The sequence below is a fragment of the Halichoeres trimaculatus genome, unplaced genomic scaffold, assembly GCF_033239565.1.
Source record: "Halichoeres trimaculatus isolate MK-OKI-2021-1 unplaced genomic scaffold, fHalTri1.1 fHalTri1_scaffold_3, whole genome shotgun sequence".
Classification (NCBI taxonomy): domain Eukaryota; kingdom Metazoa; phylum Chordata; class Actinopteri; order Labriformes; family Labridae; genus Halichoeres; species Halichoeres trimaculatus.
Window position 1 is genome coordinate 28353840 of NW_027437181.1, and position 12890 is coordinate 28366729.

The 12890-nt window shown below is 38.2% G+C and overlaps 1 protein-coding gene across 1 annotated transcript in view; it reads left to right on the forward strand.

Annotated features, from left to right (window-relative positions):
* The window catches only part of hipk3b (homeodomain interacting protein kinase 3b), a 49996-nt gene that overhangs the window by 21588 nt on the left and 15518 nt on the right, over positions 1-12890 (forward strand). The window contains exon 3 of the mRNA XM_074665997.1: positions 9085-9208. Coding sequence (XP_074522098.1) covers positions 9085-9208 — 124 coding nt within the window. The remainder of the gene's footprint in view (positions 1-9084; positions 9209-12890) is intronic.

Here is a 12890-nt window from a genome sequence, read left to right on the forward strand (position 1 = left end):
AAAACATTCAACAATAAAAAATGTTGACACACATAATTACAGGATTTTTTAACCCTTTTTTAACCCTCTTCAGTGTTTATCCTGGGTTAATCAGTGATTGAAAGGATTAGGTGCTACGAGTGAGGAAATAAAAGATCATTGGACAGCAGATGTAGGAATCTCCTCTAAGATGTCTTTATGGTCCCCTTTGCTGCTTCAGAAAGTGTTTTCACCTGAAATCTGCTCTAATCTATGAGAACCATTGAACATAGTGGTACTTTAGACAACTGATGTCTCACTCATAGTCATTCATTACCTGCCTTTAGACAGAGTGATATCAGTCAGCAAACCTGATAGGCAGCAGGCCATCTGGTGACTCATGGAAAATGTTCAGATTTTTTTCCTTTTTTCTTTTATAGCGTGAAAAAATCACATTGACTGCATTTTATAGAAAGAAAAAACATATATATATGTATATATATATATATGCGGTGAGACTTGTTAAAAAAAAAATCAAATTAATTATGCCATTTGTAATTAATTAATCGTAATTAATCGCATTTTAATGGCATCAATATTCAACATCAGAAGCAACACTTTTCAGTTCAAACAGATTTTGGTAGAAGACTAAATCATTAAATATTCTCATACAGAAGTTTAAACAACAAAACCCTGTTTATTTTGATTAGAAGATGTTTTTTTTGTGGACAGATTAAAAAAAAATCTAATTATTTACAGGATTTGTGATTAATTAATCTAATTAATCACATTTTAATCTTATACCTGCTTAAGGTCCCCACATAAAGAATTTGAACTGTAGGGCATTACAAAATTATAGTGCGTGACTAATGGAATGAATACACGAAAAAGAGACGATTTGTAAATCCTTTTTTTTCATCCGGACAATATTAATTAAAATGTCCGTGTTTCCTGCCATTGACATTCAATTACTGTTTACTGCGTCTAAAGAAGTAAATTATATTTTTCAGCGGAGGGAGGCGGGGTCTGGTGGAGCTTGTCAATCAAAATCCTGCTCGTAAACTTCTGTGGGTGGTGCGCTCTTCGGACGAGAGCTCTGGATGGATATGAGGAGTAATGTGAGATGACAGAGACGTTGCGAGTCAGAAAAGTTCAGGCAGCTCACGCTCCAACTGAGGATGTGTTGCTGTAGTTCAGAGAGAAAGAGCAACGCCATTGTGAGAAAAGACGACGGAGATCATAGAGAGGATCAAAGGATGGAGCGCACGAGATAAACACAATCAAAACAGTTTGATTTTTCAATTTTTTTTGACCAAAAACAGGAAGAAAGACATAAAAGAAGAGAGTCCACTCTTCTTAAGTATCTTTGGTGTTTACATGGTCATAGAAAACATTATTATTTGGGTCTTAAAAGATCATTGAAGATGCTCTGAAATGGCTGGCAGCCCATGGGTTAATCTTGCATTGACTTTTATAACGCGTTAATGTGTGGTGTAATTAATTAATCTTATTAACGGGTTAAAGTCACAGCCCTAATATATATATATATATATATATATATAAAATCCAGCCAGTTTGTAGTTTTTAAGTCAGTGTATTTGATTGACTGCCATAATAATGCTCTACAGCTTATCTTAAAGGGAGTTAACCAGGTGGTGACCAGGTTCGCTGCTCTGCCATTCATCTTGGCTTGTGTCTGTACAGGTACATCTATTCATTCATTGTCTGTTTCCTCTTACTCTTGTTACACGGGCTGAGAGTCTGCTGTGCATGCAGCGGGCAAAGGCAGGATAGTAGTTCATCACCCTGCTCATCTTTTTGTCCTACCTGTCCACTTCCTGAGAGGCGCCTTCACGTGGCTGTAAACACTGGCTGTAAACGGTCACGAGGCTTCTGCCCCTTTGGCACTCAATGGCCCCTCAGCCCGTACGCCATATCCTCAGGATGGAAAATAGATTTGGTTTCACAGGAGGGCAGTGAGGCTTGGGTTGCGTTGATTAGGACAGAGCTGTGCAGCCATGGCAACATCCACTCCCCTCCGTCAAAACCGAAGAAGAGAGACCTGTTTTTTATTTGGTTTTCTTTATTCTCCACTTTGATAATACATTATCTGCTGTTTTTCTATTAGACTTTATAAGGCAAGAGCAAAAGCATATAATTTAAAAATCTAATTTAACCACATACAGGGCACCCAGAAACCCTTTGATACACCATTGGTGAATTCTGACAATATAACATTTTTCTTTTAAACAAAACTGACTAATATTTTGGCTGCCTAGCCTCATGGATTACATTCTAGATAAAGAGATTATGAAAAAGAAAAAAAACTGGGGTTGCCTTTGTTGTCTGTTTTTGTTTCCTGATGCACCAGATGTTTTCAATAGGTAACACGTTGAGACTGCAGGCAAACAGTTTAGCACCCGGACTCTTCTACTACTGAGCCATGCTGTTGTATTGTGTATGGTTTGGCATTGTCTTGCTCAAACATACAAGGTCCACCTTGTTGAGTGTTACCATCATGTTTTTAGATGTTGCACTCAAAACACAGTTAACTCCTGGATTACATCTATGCATGGTTTCCACTTTCTGTGGTGCACTTAAAACCTGCTTTTAAGGATGCAGTAACAAACTGTGTTCAGAAATGATGGAATTTGGGCGTAAATTTGAGGCCATGCGTTGAGTTCCACTGCAGAGTCAGGTGTGTTATATATGTTTTTAATAGGCTGCCTGTTAGTTGGGGGATTTTTCAGCTTCTACTTCTGCAGTATTCTCTTTGCCCTAGTTTTAGTTCATTATATGATTTGAATGTAATACAGGACATCAAAATCTGTTTACCAACATATTACACAGTGTTTCATCTGTTGTACATTTGCAGTTCTTTCTTACAGAATGAATAAAATACATCATGATGAGACAATGGTTGTTTTTCAGTGGACTTACATGTCCTTTCAGGAAAATAATCTTATATTTCATTAGGGGAGATTATTGAGGCAGATGTATCAGCTTTTATCCAGTGCATTGGGTCTGTCGCTGTCTAACTGTGAAGTGTAACAGGAGCTCTGAAGCTGTGAGACTAATGCATTGGCTGTTGCAGGAGGTAGGGCTGAGAGTTTCTGGTTACAGGGTTGTCTCTGACTACAAGACCAACTTGGTGATGACGCCATAGTGCTGCTCAAGTGTTACTGATCTGCCTCACTGTGTGTTCCCTGTTAGCCTTGTGTCCCGCTGAATGTATGGGTGTGTTGATATGTAGCTCCTGTCTCCTCACTCCTCCAGGGAAAACCTGTTCCTTATAAATAGGACATGCCTGTGAGGCTGGGATGATTGGAATAACTGCCTGCTTGGTTTTCTCCTGCTATGTTGCTCACTGTGCCAGCTGTTGTGGGCATTTGTTCAGACCACGTGGTAAATTAGCCTAAAACTTATTTTAGCAGTTCTAAAGTTTACTGTTGCTAGCCATATGTTCCACACTATTCAGTCACATATGGCTGCAAAGACGTCATCGTGCATGTCTGCAGGAGTTTGTCGGATGTGTTATTTAAGAAACTGAAAGATTTGTTGGTATGTCCGGCTGTCTGTGGGAGCAATTTTAGGATGTCCCTGGAGCTAATTGCCTTGAAATCTGATCTCTGTGACTTTTTAGCTTCTATCCTCTAGATTCTTCCATGTTAGTTAACAGTTAGTTGTAATTATTACGTCTATGTGCTGAGCAGAAGTGAGCAATATGTTTCTCAAATTTCACTCAGATTACATTTTAGGGTTGAGTTAATCTGAAGAATGCTGTTGGCTGGGTAGGTAATATAGAGGTAGTCATCACAGCATGATAACATTACATTCATATTGTTACAAACACAACTTCTGTAAACATTAACATATCCTCGAGCAGTGTGGTAACTTCAAAACGAATGTTTCCAGTAGGTCTCTTATTTTCTCAGTAATTATGTTGAAATGCTGACTCAGCATTTCAACATATTGTTATCCTGTGACTTTATTATGTTGAAATGCTGATTCAGCATTTCAACATATTGTTATCCTACTTTATTATTCCAGGTTCTTCTTCTTCTTCTTATTCTTCCGTACGTTTTTTGGCTCTTTTCACAGCCTTCAAATTTTGTCCGATTTTCACCATTCAACTTTTAAACTATTCAGCTTGTTTAGGACATGTGTGCTATATCTTTTCACTTTTCTAACTATTAAACTTTTTGATTTATTCAGCTTTTTCCAAAAAAAATTCTCTATGTTAAACAGATGGGAAATTTCAGCTCCTTCCTTTAAATCTCCTTCAACTTTAACAAGCTCTAACTTCAGCTTACTTCCACTTACAGACTTCAATTAAACTTTAAAATGTTCAGCTATCTTTCCACTCTTCAGGTTTTTATCTGCTCTTCAACAGCTTTTACTGTTTTTGAGATTTCACTCTTCAAGCAACATAAACTTTTCCCACTTTGCCCTAAATTTGAAGCTGCTAGACTGCGGAATGTTTTCAAATAGAGTGAGAGAGGCTGCTGCAGTAAGGTTGTGCTAATCTCGATCCAATTGTCATAACTTCCAAAATCTTCACAGCAGAAAAATAAAAAGTACATTAAATGGTTCACTGAAGGCTCCTGCTTCTTACAAAGGGAGTATTTTAGCAAAAAAATGTACAGTTTTGCCAAAAAACGCCTCAGTGTGAGAGAAACCGTCACATCCCTGTAATCTGAAGTAATGTTAAAATCTGACCAATATTTCTCATCAACTTCATTCCTAACTACTTTTATACATCACCCTCCTGCGGTCAGTTTTAATCCTATCATCTTGTAAAGCACATCATCTTGTTCATCAGAGTCTCCAGATTCTCACAATGTTTTTGTTTTTCTTCTAGCCCTTAGGGTTTCAGCATAAATGCAGTTTGTTCGGACCTATGTCTAGCCCAAAAATCCAGCTTAAGATCAGTGGATACAAAGGAGTTCCAAAGTTCAACTGCCATTTCACACTCATTATGACATCATGATGATCACCATGGTAACCACACAGCTGTGGATAATCACTGATTAGGTCTTTGAAGGACAGAGAAACACATATGTTTCTTTATAATGCCTAAACAGCCAACCCAAACTGTCTTACACGAACACATACAGCCAACCCAAACACACACAGACCAACACACACAGACCAACACACACACACACACACACACACACACACACACACACACACACACACACACACACACACACACACACAAACATTTTACCATCCAAAACAGTGAAAAGGCAGCAGAAGATTCAAACATGACAACCTTTCATCACACACAGCTGTTTATACTGAGTAATCAAAACATCCAGGAACAAAGACACACATGTACTTCAGTTACTTATAATACCATACCTCCCCCTTTGACTTAATCTACATGCTCCACTATTTATACAGCTTTTTCCCACAACTTATAATTGACAAACTGCTACTTTTTCTTCTTCTTCCTTCCTTTCTTCTTACTAGTGCTGCATTAATCTCTGTACTGTTTTTCCCCTATTTCTTCTACTTCTTCTCTCCATTCCACATTTTCAGCTCTGGTTCACATCATAACCCCTTTTTTTAACTTTTAAATGATTAAACTTTATTTAAAACATTTTACCATCAAAAACAGAGACTGAAATAATCTTCTGATCCCCTGCAACTCCTTCAACTTCAACTGCTTCTACCTTTTGCAGACTTTGACTTGAAACTGTTCACACATTAAACTGCTCCTATTCTCTTCATCCCATTTACACACAAGTCATAGATTTCTGCTTTCTTCTACATTTTTGAGATTTCACTGTTTGGTTTCTCTCTTTTTATTTAATTATTTTAACTTTTGTAGGCTGATTTACATTTCCACTGTATCCACTTTCTTTATCCACTCATTGTATCAACCTCAAATTCCTTACCAAATTTCTTTCCTTTATTTTACATTTTCAGCTTTTTCCACTTCAATTTTAACTTTTCCAGCTTCAGCATTTCAACGCATTTGCTGCAAGGAAATGCAACTTCTCTAGTTCCACTTCTTCTTCTTCTTCTTATTCTTCCGTACGTTTTTTGGCTCTTTTCACAGCCTTCAAATTTTGTCCGATTTTCACCGTTCAACTTTTAAACTATTCAGCTTGTTTAGGAATAGTGTGCTATATCTTTTCACTTTTCTAACTATTAAACTTTTTGATTTATTCAGCTTTTTCCAAAAAAATTTCTCTATGTTAAACAGATGGGAAATTTCAGCTCCTCTGACTAAAATCTGCTTCAACTTCAACAAGCTCTAACTTCAGCTTACTCCCACTTACAGACTTCATTTTTGCTTTAAAATGTTCACTGATCTTTCCACTACTGATATCTGTAATAACTTTTTTAATATCTTCAACTGTTTTTGAGATTTCACTGTATAAGCGACACAAACTTTTCACTCTTTTCACCTCTCCTCCTGCTCTCAGAGGGCGGAATGTTTTCAATTTGACTGAGAGAAGCAGCTGCTGCTACTGAAAAAAACTGCCGATTAACCTGCCATAAAATTCTCAAACTTGACTCAAATCAAACAAAAAAGGCTGCTACTCCTTCAACTTCAACTGCTTCTACCTTTTGCAGACTTTGACTCGAGACTCTGTTCACACATTTAACTGGTCCTATTCTCCTCATCTCATTTACACATTAATCATAGATTTCTGCTTTCTTCTACATTTTTGAGATTTCACTGTTTGGTTTCTCTCTCTTTTTATTTAATTATTTTAACTTTTGTAGGCTGATTTACATTTCCACTGTATCCACTTTCTTTATCCACTCATTGTCTTTTCCTCATTTCTCTTAACATTTTTTTTTTCCTTTATTTTACATTTTCAGTTTTTTCCACTTTTATTCAAACTTTTCCAGCTTCAGCATTTCAACGCATTTGCTGCAAGGAAATGCAACTTCTCTAGTTTCCTCTGTTTCTGTGAGTGGCTTTGATAAACAGTGTGAAAGGTATTTACTTTGACAATAGATGGTTGGGTTGTGAATATGGCTTAATGGTACATGTCATAAAACAGGTTTATTGTAAACCCTTTAAAGCCCGACGCTTCAAAAAACATCTCATTTTCTGGAACTGTGTTGTTTATTAAATCTTCAAAAATATCCAAAAATATTGCTTTATCATTCTGTTTATGGTATATTATTTGCACCACATTCGAAGCGGTTGGTAATGTTTTTGTAAACACGCAGTCTTTCAATTAGGGATGCACGATATTATCGTCACAATATCGGTATCGGCTGATAAAAGCTTAAAAACAAGTTTATGGGTATCAGCAGATATGAAAATTTCTGCAGATAGGCACAGCAAATAAGGTGCTATTCAGTTAGGATTATTATTATTTTCCATCTGAAAAATAAGCTCCTTAAATAAAATGTAGCACTTCATTTATTTGCACTGCAGAGCTCTGTGTCTGTCACCAGGTTGTTACAATAGCTCTAAAATAATCAAATGCAACTTGGGTATGTTTAAAAATGCATTGTACATTTAAAGTTCATGTGATCTAAAGAAATTATTTTTCTGTATTTCAACACTGAATGTCTTGAGTTTTAAAAAATAATACATTTCTTATTTATTTAGAGTAACATATAAATTCCAGTACAGGATAGACTTAGCTTTCTTTACAGTGAAAAAAACAAACAAACTTGTGTTTATCGGTATCGGCCAAAAGGGGTTTCGATATATCGGATATCAGCAAAAATCCAATATCGTGCATCCCTACTTTCAATGCTCAAAAAAAGTTATTTTAAAAACAAGCAACAATTTTGTTGTTATTCTCACCGCAACTTCTTAAAAATTAGGAATGATTTTCCTGAAAAAAGTGTGTGAATAATTACAATGAAAAGGTAAAAATACAGCTTCAGCTTCCTGTAGTGGTTTGATAATCTTCAAGGGGTAGAACACATCTTTTCACATTTATTAATTGATAAAGGTTTATAAGAAAACTAACTTGTTGATGAGATAGAGGTCTTCGAAACTCATGCATCAAATATGATACGTTTGGTGTTGAGTGGTTAAATATACTGATGTATACTAGGATACTATAAAGAAGAAGATGTGTTGCATTTCTTTTAAACCAAAACAAAGGAAAACTTTTACACATAACACTATGAATCAATAGAAAAACTTTTAATTTTACTGACATGAAACAGTCATGATACCATTTGTTTTCACAGCATTCCCCATCATACTCCATCATTATAACTAACATATGGTCAGAAAGAAAACAGATAAGTTCACAGTAAATTAAGTATCACTTCACGAGGATTTACAGTACTTGTTTTCTTACACTTAATCACCCTAGTTAGTCCGTGTGCGACTGAGTTTCTTGCTGGATTCAAAGAGCAGGCCTCTCCCATCAGAGGAAAGAGCTCAGACTACATGGTGCTGTCAGTGCAGTGTCACAGTTTATAGGCTTTGTGGTGTCCTAAACACTGAGTTCTTGACAGGTGTCAGCAGGTCTTACCTTTATTAGTGCTGACAGGCCTGCGTCACCACTAGCTGTCCCTGCGACACAGTATTACAGTGTTATTATGGAGTTGGTTTAGGTAACACTAGGCCAGGGAAGATGTGGTGACCGCGCTCCTTGTTTCCCTTCAGCCTAGAGCAGATACAACAGCCTGTCAGAGGCCTGATCCCGGCCTGGCTGACCTGCTAACCCACTGACTCAGCCTGCTGACGCTCGGCAACAACACTGGCTTACAAGTCACTTGGCACCAGAACACATGCACCACAAATTTTCATCTGACTGGCCATCAACAGGAATGCTTTGACATTCGGAGTAATTAGTATTAATTTGCTCAAGACATCAGCAGCAGGGTACGACAGCCTGAGAATGATACAGGCATGAGGAATGGAGCTGACAGTGTTTTACAGCATTGTTAGTCTGTAACCCATATGTTAACAGTGAAATCTATTAAACAGGAGTTGTTTGAGTGTAGAACACAAAAAACTAAGCTCACTGAATTTGTGACATGTTTCAAAGCTAAGTTTTGTTTATTCAGCCAACGTCATGGCACTGTCATATTTAAAATAATTTTCTGGTGTGTTACTGTAAATATTCTCACTTTGTTGTGATGTGAACTTCAGCTGACGTGTGTGTTTTGTGCCTTCCACAGGGCTCCAGAGATTATTTTGGGATTGCCGTTTTGTGAAGCCATAGACATGTGGTCCCTGGGCTGTGTGATAGCTGAACTCTTTCTTGGCTGGCCCCTTTACCCCGGGGCCCTGGAGTATGACCAGGTAAACTACAATCCTCTCACCAATTTATCTTTCTCGCTGTCATTGGCTCTCTGTGCTTTTGTTTTTTTTTGTTTTTGGAAGTTTTCATTTTTCCTTCAGAGTGTGTTTCCTACTCTTCTCCCCTTTTGGCTCTATATGCGACCCATCCCAACGACTCTTAATTCAATCTTCATCTTCCATGACTCATTCCCTTCTCACCACATGAAAACTCTTTTCATTTGAGCCTCCATTCTGCGTTGAGCTTTCTTTCCATTTATAAGTGTTACTCTCACTACAGCTTTTTCCTACATACGTCAGCCACACATCCACCCAACACACACGCTTATAGCTGCACACAGCCTATGTGGCTGTCTGGGTAGCAGTACACCCTCTGTTTCCACAAACCCAGTTATTTTCCTGCTCTCCTCTCCGTCCCTCTTTTTCGCCTTTACTTCTCCCTTCTTTTCCTTCCCTCCCCTTCTCTTTCCAATCAAGGCAGCCCACAGAGGAGTGGGTTCCCTGTGTTTTGTTTTTGAGTTAGCATTCAATCCAGCTTTCTATTACAGGCTTGCCTTTAGGGTACTGACTCAGACGAAGCTCCCACTGTTGAAGTTTGCCGAATATGTGATCCGTGGCCACTTTGGTCTGAATCTCCCAAAAAGAAGGATTGCAAAGATAAAGTTCAGCAGAGAAGCTGACAAAGCCTTAAAAACGCAGACGGGGACACTCAGCAGCAGAGTTCAGGACAGATGGCTCGAAGCTAGGACAATAATACAACATTGTCACAGTGTGTACCATTGTAAAACCTGTTATTTTAATCCTAGAGAGATCCATGCCTAATGCCATCTCCAGGGCACTGTGGGAATTGTGTGTATGACAGAGGAGGAGGGAACTTCAAAAGTTTAGAGATGCTAAACTCCTCTGCATAATTACACATGGAAAAAAAAAACAGTGATGGATTGTTTGAATGAAAAAGGAGACAGAGGACTCAAGGGACTCACAGTAACAAATTAGTGCTGTATTTACTGCTTCCTTGGTGATATACCCACCCCGAGGATACTATCAGCTGCCGAGTGTGACAGCAGAGCGGCATCTTTTTGTGATTGATGCTTTGTCTATTTGGAGCTGTCGGGATGCCTGCCCCCCCTCCCTCCCAGCGGAGGCCTCATAGTGTCTTCCCAGGACCAGACTGATCTGGGCTTATGTTGAGCTGCTTTCCCAAACCCCAGAGCCCTGTCTGCTCAGAGCCTGCCAACAGTCAGATCATGCTCTGTCCTGTGCAGCACCCTACATCACAGCTCTCAGCCCCTGCGCACATCACACTCATACCAGAGTATTTTTATAGCCTGGCTTCATTTTTCACTCTCCCCAAAACCAAGTCAGGAGAGATAACTCAACACCTCTGAAAGAGATTTGACTTGAGAGCTGCTCCACCAGTCTTAATATGATAAATCTGTTTTTGCAGGAACTGGTTGGCATGTCGCAGAGCTGATTTAGAGATGTGTGCGGGCAGACCTCTCAGTGTAGTAAGGGCCTACTTGGAGCTGAGGGAAGGATGGAGGTGGGTGGGATATAGTTTGTGAGGACGGGGGGTGTGAAGGTGTGAAATACAAAGACAGGTAAGAGGTGAGAAGGAACCAAGGAATGCAACAGATCAAACCCTATTATATGTAAATGAGGGTTAAATACTGGCAAGAGTTAATTGCTTTAGATTGCTACTTGTTGGACGGTGCACCCCTCATGCTCCCATCCATTATTTTCTGCTTATTAAAATACCTGCAGTGAATTTTTAGCTCTGGATGTTCCCTCGGATGAATGAATATCATTCTGGATTGTTTTCGCAGAATGGATAGGTTGTAAGGGGAATGCCCGAGCCTGTTCTGGTCTCTGTTCCTATGTTTTTTTGCGATTTGACACCCACCCCACATAAAACAAGAGTCCCACTGCCAAGCCTGCCCACTGGCATGCAGTGTTCTCAGTTTGGTCATGGAAATGCCCAGTGAATGAGAAAAACAGTGGGACTGTGGGAGCAGGGGCCTGAATATATTTTTTTATTATGTTTATTGTGCTGTCTGGAGGCATCTCTTAAAATAAATCAAAGAGCTAGGCATACACAGATAATTAAAGTCCTTCAAATAAATTCTCACAGCTCTACCACTGACAAAAAGTTAGGAGTCACAAAAGGGTACCAACATATTTATGTTTATTCTTTGTGCATTTCATGACAAATTCTCCAAACAATTAGTTTTTGGCACGATGTGTTCAACGTAGATAAAAACTGAATTTGATGGTTTACAATTCAGGCCGATCTTAAAATTGAAAATGGAGCCACAGCAAAAATAAAAAGGGAATGTAAAATCTTGAAACGTTTTGTTTTATGAAAGAATATGTGCTCATTTAAGAGCAAAGTGCTTTAGAAGAAGTTGTTTAATGTTCATGCACAGTAAGAAATTGAAGGATCTACCAAGTAATTACATGAATGCAAGCGGTTAGTAATTTTATTAATTTCTATACACACCCAAAGACAGGCCAAGTCTTAAAATGGGAAGAGTTTCTCTATATATGAGAAAATAGTTAAGCAATTATGGAGTAATGTTAGCATGAAATGGCAAGAATTTAAAGACTTCATCAACTACGTTCCATAAAAGACAGAGAATCTGAAGAGATATCTGTACTGAAGGGACAAAGATTATAACCAACACTGGAGCTGAACAGATTTTGGGGCAACATTTGCTGCTATATGAACATTTTTACTGCAAGAAGTACACAATACAATGAACTACATTTTCACCAGCAATTGCTCTGCCGTAGAAGAGTCCAGGGTTGTGTCTGAAATCATTCACTCATTCCCTACTCACTAGATAGTGAAGTAGATGTAGTGGACTATACAGTCCACTCAATCAGCTAAATTTAAACAACATTTCAGACACTATTCACAGTGACAATGACGTAATTATTATTATTATAGGAAGCTGGGGATTTACAGTTACAATTTTTCTCAAACACTGCAAAACGGCATTGATTTCAGTTAACACTAATATTATGCTAGACATATTCTTGACAACAGTCAAATATAATAATTTTTTTTTACACATTATTCTTTATTAAATAAACCATATTTGGGCAGCAACTCATGCTGTGTCTGAGAATTACAAAGTCCAATGAATCAATCACTCGCGATTGCCGGTTCAGCAGCTAACGTCTGTGTTGTTCGTTTCTCTGCTAGAAGTTGTGAGATGCACTTGTCTGAGAGTTGAACAAAGAGCCAAGTGTTATTCTCTGATAGGTTTTAATGATGTTTGGTTATGTCAGGTTATCAGTAATCAGTCATCATGTTATCAACCATTTCTTCTGTTTGAACTGCAATGCATGATGGTATGTAGTGCTCGCATAGTGAGCATCGCTAATTCACTAGTTTTCAAAATGCATTGTGGGATACATTGAGTGGACTATATAATAAATGACCATGCTCACTCAGTTTTCGGACAGCACTACAAAAAGGTGTATTAGTTATATAGTGAATTTGGGAGTGAATTCGGGCACATTCCAGGTGTTAAGCTAGCTTGCTTGCAGTCCTGACTTGAATGCCCTTGAACATATTTTTGTCTGATGATGACACAAAATATCTACCAAAGGACACCTCTGACAGTTGAGTTGTTAAAAGTGTATATCAGGAGGAAATAGAGAAGTTTTTTACTTTAAG